This window comes from Cetorhinus maximus, chromosome 1 (assembly GCF_964194155.1).
Source record: "Cetorhinus maximus chromosome 1, sCetMax3.hap1.1, whole genome shotgun sequence".
NCBI lineage: Eukaryota > Metazoa > Chordata > Chondrichthyes > Lamniformes > Cetorhinidae > Cetorhinus > Cetorhinus maximus.
In genome coordinates this window covers 97,187,398-97,199,426 of record NC_135879.1, presented here as the reverse complement: position 1 = coordinate 97,199,426, position 12,029 = coordinate 97,187,398, and the positions used below count along the sequence as shown (strand labels likewise).

Sequence of the window (12,029 nt, the reverse complement as noted above, 5' to 3'; positions counted from 1 at the left end):
GAAGCAGATGGCCAAAAAATAATAATCAACTCTCCACGTGATTTTTAAGGGCTGGTAATTGTCACAAAATTAAAGACTTTACTCTGCGAAAGTAGGCAATTTCCTTGACTTCTTTTTTGGGTGGGTCAGGGGTTATGGAAGTTTTCCCGTCTTCAGCAACTTGTGCAAGAGGGGTCGGGATGCGCATACAGCATCCAGCTGTTAAGTAATATGAGTTGCAACAGATACATTCATTTACTAAGCTGACCACCTTAGTGTCAAGGAGAGAAAGGGAATGTGCCAGCCAAATTTGGGGGAAGAGGGCACCAGTTTAATAATTTCAAGATAGATATAACTGATGGTTGTGTTAGAAAAGGAACTGATGGTAAAAGAAATAGTCACAGTTGCTTTTTAAAGAAAATATATACTCACGAATTCTCTGCTCGAGAACCTTTTGGGAGGATCTCACATTTCTCTGTAAAATAAAACACAGATGAATACAATGGCAGAGCGAGTAGCATGCATTTTACTATTTAATTTAATCAAATCAAGGTTCAAACCCAAACTAACGGTCTCATTTATCATAGGGGCATATTCTATTAATTCAATGAGCTATATTGGCTGCATGAAAATTTTTGGTTTAAAAATCTACATTTCACCTGGAGGATCTAGGGTGCAGCACTGCTGAATTTGACGTCACAGATCATTGCACAATGTAATCTGGAGCTCAGAATCCCGAACCTGCAGCACTGCAGTGACAGGGTGCCCAAAGCTGAGAGAAAACCCGCACATTGTTCAGATTTGTGCACCAGCCTCAGCAGTTCAAACGTTACAAAGGATTTGAGTATCTCTGAAAAAAGACACATGTTGAAGCTTTTCATCTTGTACTCATCAGGATGGTTGCAAGCACCATACCCAACCAGACCATGCTTGCAAAACTTATAGCACAGTGTTCAACATTAGATGGGATTCTGTGATTGGGCAATATTTGCTGAACAACCCTGTGTGCTAAGAATGGTGCTGACATCCAGTTTAAGATTATCAGTAGGAATCACAGTGTGGCACGCTTACATGCGCTAGAAGCTACTTATATTAATACACAGAGTTCCGTTCTTTGCAGACAGAAAGAATATGTACATACATTGCGCCCATTTCAACTGAACAAATTAGGTGGTAGCCATTCACTGGTTCATTCCCCAGGCCAATGCCTTGACCAGAGTCAACCTGCCTGGTGTGAATTTAAGCAAGGCTTGGAAGTAACTGTCAGTCATCATTAACTGGTGCATTCTCCATGGCAATGCCTCTACCGAAGTCCACTTGCCAACTAATCAGCACTCTCTTCTCATGAATTACAAATTGTTGATCCCTTTACACTTGGTATTCTTGAGAATGTCCTGACGAGGGCAAGATGAAAAGCTTCAATATGCCTTTTTTCAGCGATACTCATTACAAAGGAGTTACAAGCAAATACTGGTTATTATTCTACATTGCCTAAGGTACAGTAAACTAACATTACAACAGGAACTAGACTCCCAAGTACTTCATTAGCTGTAAAGCACCTAGGAACAAATTGAGGTTATGAAAGGCATTATATAAATGCAAGTCTTTCTATAAACCACAGCAGAGCTTATATGCATCTCGTACGTTATTATTAATTGGAACAAATGCAAACTTTATTGATGATAATATATAGACACAAAGAAAATCATAGTTAGAAATAAGATATTAACGTGGTGTTGATGTAATAACTTCATTTTATGAATAAAGAAGCCTGATTTCAGATAGGCTTTTGCTTCACTTCAATAGAAAAATCTGGATTGTTGTGATAAATCCACATTAGATTAGGAGCCAGCTGATCGAGCATTGCTGACGTTTGTAGTTCAGTTAAAAAGACCACAGCCAACAGCCCAACTTGAAATTGTGGCTAGTCAACATTGAATCAAAGAGTGATTTAAAGAGGTTAATGCCTCCTTTATAGTGTAGGTCAGGAGCTGAACAAAAAGCATTTGGATGATGCGATTCCTGAGTGGCATTGTAATCCAAGAGGATTTAGAAAAGTCCAAGTTCCTGCAGCAATAAACACTGTTATGTTCATAACCAAACTTATGTGATCATCGCAACTTTATCTGGTTGCCATTGACCTTTTTGTGGTATTTATGACTTTGTTCCTCTTGATATGAGCTTAAAGACTTGTACACAAAGTGTCTCTACAAATACAGTATTATTTTTGTATGTACGTATTTGTTTTAAGACAGTTATTTTCTATCAACTGTTGCTTTTACGCCCACAAGTTGCAGAGCTAAGTTTTACAGGATTTAACTGTGACTACTTTGCACAGTGGCTAGAATGGAAGCTAAAACTAGGGATTAGGTTGGGGTTGGTGGGGAGGGTTCAGAGGGAGTGGGGTAGTGGTAGGGCAAGGTGGAAACTGAGGGAAGTTAAAAATGCTTACTCTTATTTGAGTCATGTAGGGATTATGTGCTTCAAATTCCTAATTGCTTCAAGGATCTCTACTTTCATGGATAATCAAATGATGCCAGAGAAATACCTTTCACCCTAACTGACCAGCCTTGCATAGCCAGCAGAGAAATATTATGGAGTGACATCAGCATAGCATGGTAGGTTTGAGTTCAAGTCCCTGCTAATTTCTAGAAGCAGACATTGGACTGATCAGAGCTGCTCCTGGTGCAACATCACCATGCACCAGAAGCAGCTGACAGGTGCAATCAAAGTGGTTTCTGGTGCATAACAACTGACAATAGTTGGCCAGAAGCAGCTCTCATAACGGCAACCAGCACTTCACTAGGATTCAAACATCCCCTGGGCTGTGCTGAGATGACCAGTAAAGCACCTCCTTTGGTTACACGGTGCTGCGTCGAAGGGCTCTCATTCCCGATAACCTGGGAACCAAGGGGGTAGGGGGAACTTTTCACAGTTTGGGAACCGTGCATCAAGATGATAGAAACCAGGCAAGCTTACAGCATCCACACTGTTCTTTTATTCTAATTGCTTAGTTTGCGTATGGGCTAAGAGTCCAGATGCTTTTGAAAATGGCAGTAATCTCATTAAAGCAGAAGAAGTGTTATTCCACTCACTCTCACACCAAATGAAGTCAAGTTTTAGAATTTTCACCCAATGTGAACAGTTTTACCATTATAACATTCCCACTATAACATAATCTTCATCATTTGCAACTAGCATTTTAATTAGATTATACTGCCCCATGAGAAAATAACGAATCTTTCCAAAATAAAACAAAGAAATGGATTGGTTCTCATGTGCAAAGAACAAAAAAAATCTCAGTATCTTTTTGAGATTCAAACACGACAAGTAAATCAGATTTGAGCTATTACTCACTGTGTCCTACAAAACCAGAAGGGACATGCTGGGTGTCCTAGATACAAAGAAAATACATCTTAGTATTTTAGGTTACGAGCTTCACATTTTATTTCAAGTCTGAAATAATTTTTTTTAAAGTTTGCACAGGTCAGAGTTTCTCTGCACTGAAAATATTTTTCCTCAAAAGCACCTTTAATAAAATTTAGGAAAATACTAAATTTAAATAACTCCAGCAAACACAATTTCACACAAAATGCTGTGGATTAGTTCTATTTACCCAATTGACATTCCTTACGCACCTTGTTTTGAAAAGGAAATTTGGATGGCTCTGTTGTACTAGGTGTTTGGATGGCAGTCAGAGGAGGCGGCCATGATTGCGTCATTTCCTGTCAAGACACCCAAAACAAGTCAATGATGAAATTATTCCCATCTCATAGTTGAGGGGAATCCCAAGTAACAAAAGAAATCAATTTAACGTTAGAGACTGCAATGCAAGGTAAATATACGGATAATGTAGACATGGGGTGGCAACACAATGGGAACCTTTCCATAACTGAATCAGGAACTAATTAAGCATTCCAGACAAAAAGCAACAGTGAAGGGGAATTTTATTAAACTGCACAGGAACTGCATATTTATATGCTGTAGACAGAAAGCCAGGGTTAGGGTGCTCATGAGTCATGTAAGCCTTCGTGGCTGGCTAAGAGTGGTCTGGCAGAGTCCTGTTGATAGGCTGCGATTCCCCTGCCGCCTATTGGATGTGGCTTGGTTAGAAACTGGTGGCAATATTACAGAGCAACATACTGTTGGGGAATATTGTTGAGAAAAAGACATGTTGCTGAAGCTTTTCGTCTTGCACTTAATCAGGACAATTGCAAGAATACCAAATTTCAAATGATCACAACAATTTGTGCTACAGGAAAAAAGGGTGCTGACTGGTTGGCAAGTTGATTCTAATTGATTGCATTAATTTTTGAATTACCCAGGAGCTTGGGGTGTCTATTGTTCCCTGTCGCTTCCTCCATGGCAACGCTTCGGCTAGAGTCAGCTTGCCAATCAATCGGCACCCTTTTCTCCTGTAGCATAAACTATCGTAATCATTTGAAATTTGGCGATCTCGCATTTGTCCTGACGAGGGCAAAACAAAAAGCTTCGCAACATGTCTCTCTTTATTGCGACATTCAAGTTCTGCACTACCAAGCGACTGTTTGTATACTGTTAGTGAAAAAATAGACAAATACAATGGGAAACGTTTAAATGTTATAAAGCAAGTTTGTCAGAAAAGAAGAAAGCAAGCAAAGAAATACAGTTTACTTTTCCTAATGCAAAGTTTTTAAGCCAAATTGTGAGCATTAACTACCCACTTTTCTGTTTTACTTATGATGCTCAATTCAAGGTTATTGGATAAATCACTGAAGTTTAAAAAATTATTTTAGATCAGCAGACTGCACTTAAGATCCAGAAGCACCTGCAGAATGTCAACATTGCACAAAATTAAATCAATAGTATAGAAACCTACAAAAATTTAGTCTCCCATAACATTGTAATTAGTTATTTATGCATCATTGAAGTCAATGGAAATGAAATTTAGGAAAAGAAGCTGAACCAATATGTCCATTTTTACATCATCATCACAAGTCAAAATCACCCCAATGTGCATGGCAGCCTAACGGCTATGGCACTGGACTAGCAACATAAAGCTCATGAGTTCAAATCCTACCAGAGTGAGAAGTGAAAATTAATTTTGAGCTAGCACCACAAAAATAACCACGAAAGCTTTCAGGTCATTAAAATTGCTGACGTCCTACAGAGTGTCTAGGAAGCCACTCAAGTTTTAAAAGGTCTGTTACCACAAAGCATTGAACCGTTGTCGCCTACACCCTGAGAAATAATTTAAAAATATAAGCACCATATATCTGCATTTTCTAACAAAACTAATGACTAGATATATCCTTTTCATAAAGGATGAAAATAGTTTTGTTGCTCATTCAATCTAGATTGGTTACCAGATCAGCAAGTGGCTTCAGATGTCAGAATGGCTACAATAGGCTTCTAGGACCTCTGTGAATTGAACTTGTATGGGCACATTGTGCTTTAACCAGGTCATTTTTATAAAGCTTGGGTCAAAAAGGAGAAAAATCATAACCTTTAGTCATTATACTACACATACTGATGATATGGCACACATTCATTCAGCAAGGCGGAAAGGATTTAAATGGTTAATATACTAAAACAAACTGGGTTTAAGCATCAAAGTAGACTTTAGTTTCTAGAGAAAGATAATTTGATCTACTGAGCTCTTAATTCCTTTGTTTACTGAACAAACACTAGCCACTTCCTGAAACATAATGTTCCTATGTGTTGCTCAGAAAGTGGTCCAAGTTCAAAAAGCAGGTTTACAATTTCCTTCAAACCATGTCCTCCATCGTAAACCACTGGTTGTGTCTCAGTGCAACTTTGTACTCTGAACAGCTCTTCTCTAGCCATTTTGCCTAATATGAAAACATACTTAACCCTTGCTTTTTCTTGAGAAGTTACCACATTAATCTACAATGCCTCTGTCTTTTAGATGAGAGCCAAAAATGAAGAGCATTCTTCCGGTTCAGGTGTATATAAAAGATCTCGGGGTAGAGCTTGAACACAATGGGCAATCTGGCCACATATTGTGCTCAAAATTCTGTTAGTGTTCTAAATCGATCTTATGCTTAAGTTTCGGCTCAAACTCATTTGCATAATCACAATTTAAAAATATCCCACCAACCAGTGCAATCTCACAGCGATTTAAAATGCAATTATTTAGTTTTCCCTTGGCATTAAAAAAAAATCCTTGATCTATGTAAGAGTGGTAAGCTAGTTTGAAAAAAAAACTGGAAATAAATTTACAAAACTAGAGAACTATTTATTAATTTAATTGGTGAACGGGAGTCAGCTTAGTAAATTCAATATTAAAGAAACCTCTTGAATGTTTTCTTTAAAAACTTGCCTCAAAACTTGTACCTGAGAAAAAGCTTCTTTTTAACAGCCATCTCAAACTTGCAAAACGGAAACTCAGTGTAGAAGTTGGCACCTCAAAGTTTTGGCACTCACCATTCCCACCCTCCTGAGGTCCTGTATCTCCCTAGTGCACTATCTCCAAGTTGAAGAGATCACATTTCTGCTGGTGACTTCCTTGCCCACTTCCATCCACACCTCCTTGGTGTGAGAGGTTGTCTTCTTCCTCCCATCCTTAGAGTGAGGGACCTAGGAAGCAGCCTTCCCAGGTCTCCTTGCCATTCCGACCTCAAAAATCCATGTCCTGTTGAGTCATTCCTATCCCAAACCAGCATTCCTTTAATTAGAAATCCTTCCTTTGACAGATTCAGCACATCACCTTGGCTGCCCTCCACAATTGATCAGGGAAACCAGAAATGGGAAGTTAATGCCATACTTCACTTAAAGAGCATCAGCAAAGCCTGCGCCAGTCATTGGCATGTTCCAAACCCACATATAGGGCAGAATTTCCCCCCCGTTTGGGGGGGGGGGGGGGGGGGGGGGAGTTGATGGGCGGGCGCGTAGAGGCGCGCTTACGATCGGAGGCGCTGCACCATTTTACTTGGGCGGGTCAATTAAGGCCCACCCAGCGTGATGTCCGCAGGGAAGCGCCCTGTGGAGGCGGGGGGAATCCCTAAAATTGAGAGTGCGCTCTTTCGCGCATACGCACCCGCCGGTGGATGAGGTTTCATGTTTTTTCTAGTTGCCGCCGGGGCTCTTGGCCTGCCCGCCAACCTTAAGGTTGGATGGGCAGGTCCTTTAATTGCTTAACAAAAACAAAAATACCTGGAAAAACTCAGCAAGTCTGGCAGCATCTACGGAGAGGAACACAGTTAACATTTCGAGTCCGAATGACCCTTCAACAGAACTAAGTAAAAATAGAAGAGAGGTGAAATATAAGCTGATTTAAGGGGGGGGTGGGACAAGAAGAGCTGGATAGAGGGCCAGTGATAGGTGGAGATAACCAAAAGATGTCACAGACAAAAGAACAAAGAGGTGTTGAAGGTGGTGATATTATCTAAAGGAATGTGCTAATTAAGGGTAGAAAGCAGGACGAACAAGGTACAGATAGCCCTAGTGGGGGTTAGGGTGGGGGCAAGGGATCGAAATAGGCTAAAAGGTAGAGATAAAACAATGGATGGAAATACACTTAAAAATAATGGAAGTAGGTGAGAAAAGAAAAATCTATATAAATTATTGGAAAAAACAAAAAGGAGGAGAAAATCAGAAAGGGGGTGGGGATGGAGGAGAGAGTTCATGATCTAAAATTGTTGAACTCAATATTGAGTCCGGAAGGCTGTAAAGTGCCTAGTCAGAAGATGAGGTGCTGTTCCTCCAGTTTGCGTTGAGCTTCACTGGAACAATGCAGCAAGCCAAGGACGGACATGCGGGCATGAGAGCAGGGTGGAGTGTTGAAATGGCAAGCGACAGGGAGGTCTGGGTAATGCTTGCGGACAGACCGAAGGTGTTCTGCAAAGCGGTCACCCAGTCTGCGTTTGGTCTCTCCGATGTAGAGGAAACCGCATTGGGAGCAACGAATGCAGTAGACTAAGTTGAGGGAAGAGCAAGTGAAATGCTGCTTCACTTGAAAGGAGTGTTTGGGCCCTTGGACGGTGAGGAGAGGGGAAGTAAAGGGCAGGTGTTGCACCTTCTGCGGTTGAATAGGAAGGGGCCGTGGGAGGGGGTTGAGGTGTAGGGGGTGATGGAGGAGTGGACCAGGGTGTCACGGAGGAAACGATCCCTGTGGAATGCCGCCGGGGGGGGGGGGGGGGGGTGAAGGGAAGATGTGTTTGGTGGTGGCATCTTGCTGGAGTTGGCGGAAATGGCGGAGGATGATCCTTTGAATGCGGAGGCTGGTGGGGTGATAAGTGAGGACAAGGGGGACCCTATCATGTTTCTGGGAGGGAGAAGAAGGTGTGAGGGCGGGTGCGTGGGAGATGGGCCGGACACGTTTGAGGGCCCTGTCAACGACCGTGGGTGGAAAACCTCGGTTAAGGAAGAAGGAAGACGTGTCAGAGGAACTGTTTTTGAAAGTGGCAACATCAGAACAGACGCGACAGAGGCGAAGGAATTGAGGGAATGGGATGGAGTCCTTACAGGAAGCGGGGTGTGAGGAGCTGTAGTCGAGGTAGCTGTGGGAGTTGGTAGGCTTGTAATGGATATTGGTGGACAGTCTATCACCAGAAATTGAGACAGAGAGGTGAAGGAAGGGAAGCGAAGTGTCAGAGATGGACCATGTGAAAATGATGGAGGGGTGGAAATTGGAAGCAAAATTAATAAATTTTTCCAGGTCCAGAGGAGAGCATGAAGCAGCACCGAAGTAATCATCGATGTACCGGAGAAAGAGTTGTGGGAGGGGGCCGGAGTAGGACTGGAACAAGGAATGTTCCACATACCCCATAAAGAGACAGGCATAGCTGGGGCCCATGCGGGTACCCATAGCCACACCTTTTATTTGGAGGAAGTGAGAGGAGTTTAAGGAGAAATTGTTCAGTGTGAGAACAAGTTCAGACAAACGGAGGAGAGTAGTGGTGGATGGGAATTGTTCGGGCCTCTGTTCGAGGAAGAAGCAGAGAGCCATCAGACCATCCCGGTGGGGGATGGAGGTGTAGAGGGATTGGACGTCCATGGTGAAGAGGAGGCGGTTGGTGCCAGGGAACTGGAAATTGTTGATATGATGTAGGGTGTCAGAGGAATCACAGATGTAGGTGGGAAGGGACTGGACAAGGGGAGAGAGAATGGAGTCAAGATAGCAAGAAATGAGTTCCGTGGGGCAGGAACAGGCTGACACGATCGGTCTGCTGGGACAGTCCTGTTTGTGGATTTTGGGTAGGAGGTAGAAGCGGGCCGTCCGAGGTTGGAGACTATCAAGTTGGAAGCTGTGGAAGGAAGATCTCCAGAGGAGATGAGGTCAGTAACAGTCCTGGAAACAATGGCTTGATGTTCAGTGGTGGGGTCATGGTCCAGGGAGAGGTAGGAGGAAGTGTCTGCGAGTTGACACTCAGCCTCTGCAAGGTGGAGGTCAGTGCGCCAGACAAAACAGCACCACCCTTGTCAGCGAGTTTGATGACAATGCAAATGCCTTTAATTGCTTAATTGATCCTGTCAATGGCCTCAATTGGCCATTGACAGGTCGGCGGGTGCGCAGCTGATTTCACTGCGCCCCCGCCTTCCTGAAAATTTAAATGGGGCGGGGTGATATCGGGAGTTCCGCCTGACGTCACCACGTGTCATTTTACGCGTCAGCGAGCGGGCCCCACCCCTGCTCACCGACAGTAAAATCCTGCCCATAGTCCTTGCCAAAATGGCAGGACCAAGTTCAGAAAATTCCACCCAATGTCTCATTTCACAAATAATCTATTACTTGTGAAGCACTTGGGATGTCCTAATTATTTGATAAAAAGCTACAAAACTGCACATTTTCGCATGTAAAAGTAATTTCCTTCAGAGCTTTTAGTATGCAAAGAACCAGGTTTCTGCTTGCTGTCCAAAGAGTGAATAAACTTGCATGGCAGCCCTCACATTCTCAGTGCTGCATAACCAATGCTTGAAGTTAGTCATTGCTGTAATGTAGGGAAATGTGCCATCCCATTTGCATACAACAAAGCCCCACACAAATAGCAACGGGATTAACGACTCAATAATCTCTTTCAGTGATGCTGGTAGAGATAAATTTGGCCAGGGCACCAGGGAACTTTTCCCTGCTCTTCTTTGAAATAGCTTCCGAGATCTTTTACATTCATCTGAGAAAGCAGACAAATGGCACCTCCGATGGTGCAACATTCCCTTTGCACGGCACTGCATCGGAGCATCAGCTTAAATTGTGCTCAAGTGTCCAGTAAGAGTCTTGAACACATAGCCTTCCGACTCAGAGATGAGGATTCTACCACTGAGCCAAATCTGACAGGCAATGTGAATTCAGAAAAAAATTGGTACATTTAGGTGCCAAGTAAATGTAGATATGGAGACACACAGAAAACTTTAATTCAGGAATTTCTTGCTGTAACTTTATTAAAATTGATTTCTTTGAAACTTCCTTTGGCACACTGATGACATGCTCAAGACATTGCTGGCAATGACAAAAATAAATGAGTCACACTGTGGTGTCAATAGTAAGCAAGGCTACCTCTACCAGCTAAGTCTTGCACCAATTTTGCTTTGTCAACTGCAATGAAACTAGAGCCATCAAAAAGGGCTTTTATTAACCTAGTTTGGACAATCTGCTACACAATTCTGCTGGTTGTTTTCAGTGTTCCGTGGACAGGAAAGTGGCACAGCACACTCCATACTCTGTACATGCATGGATTTCTGCCATAAAGGCTGCTCCCATCACTCCCCAGACAGAGGTGAGCAAACAGTATGATACAAATGGTGCCAGTACCGTACTGGCAAAAGCAGCATAACTGTAACATAAATGGTTTGTTCACCCAATCTTATCACAGTTGGAAGCTCAGTAGCTTTTCCAAAGTAGTTTATTGCTTCTGAACAAAGGTCATCAGCGATCACCTTTTGGAACAAAATACTAAAATAAAACACTGCAATTTCTTAAAAAAAAAACAATGCTGGCATCTAGTGCAAATTTATGGACTTGTAATGGCGGAAACAAAAACAGCAAATTGTTTGAAATGGTACATGGTGACCTAGGGAACTTTGATATTTTTCTACCATTCTAGTCATTACACAAACAGATCCTTGAATCAATAGGCTTCAAGTCCTAAAACCATTCCATGAAAGATGCCTTTTTAAAAAAATAAGTAATATGCGTTAAGCTCACATCAGTGCAGTTACTGCCAAATATTTTCTGAATGGGTTTTGTTGTAAATTTTATTTAGTTTATTTAGAGTACATTGCTCAGTGCTACATACAAAAATGCACACTAGAATTTGTGATGGGCAATTTAGCAGGAACATGACTGCCACTGAGAACTTTTAACTGAACATCTAGGCCTGGGGTAGAGTATATACTACAGCATTCATTCTGTAATTGGTCTGAAAACTTATTAAAGTGTGTCAGTACAGTATAAAATTACCCTTATCTGTAACAGCCCAACATAAATCCAATACAGCACTCAAAAAGGTAAGTGTGGTGCAAAGTCAGACCTTACCTTTAGGATTTCTTCTACACAATTGGCTTCATTTGATAATGTTTCCTGCAAGACAGGAAAAAAATACAGTATTCAGCGAAATACTGAAAAAAAATCACATCAAGTAGTCAGTAAAATAAACCCCTTTGTAATGAAATAATGTCTGATAAAAATTAGTAAATTCAGCAAATTTTAAGCAACATCATTTTAATTGAACACAAGCCAATGGGTTAAATAGTGCAAAGCAACTGTATTACAGCCTCAGGAATACAGGTGATTTGGAAGTCTCAACTTTTGATCATTATTTTTACCAGGCACGGCATTGTAAAATAAAAATTGAAAAGTGATGCGAATGATAGTTCTTATCATCTGGTATGCCCTTCAATTTCGCCCTCATTGGCAAAAGTATCAGAGACACAGCCCAAACTTCATTTGAGTCTCAATAAATACACAGGAATAGATTGGGGGCTCGTTGGCTAGTTTGTCAACTGACCACATATACTGTTTAAGTGACATCAGATGGACTCACATTTGAGATTTGTGTGGATCATTTCAGAGATAATCATGATTCTTTAGCATAAGTCCCACTTCCTGAATT

The 12,029-nt window shown here is 41.7% G+C and overlaps 1 protein-coding gene across 2 annotated transcripts in view; it reads right to left on the bottom strand.

Moving 5' to 3' along the window:
• The window catches only part of LOC144681905 (AF4/FMR2 family member 1-like), a 137,338-nt gene that overhangs the window by 41,210 nt on the left and 84,099 nt on the right, over window positions 1–12,029 (bottom strand). For both annotated transcript variants that reach the window (XM_078544044.1, XM_078544053.1), the window contains exons 4-7: window positions 11,453–11,497; window positions 3,618–3,704; window positions 3,337–3,373; window positions 412–454 (exon numbers count right to left, since the gene is read on the bottom strand). In XM_078544044.1, coding sequence (XP_078400170.1) covers window positions 412–454; window positions 3,337–3,373; window positions 3,618–3,704; window positions 11,453–11,497 — 212 coding nt within the window. The remainder of the gene's footprint in view (window positions 1–411; window positions 455–3,336; window positions 3,374–3,617; window positions 3,705–11,452; window positions 11,498–12,029) is intronic.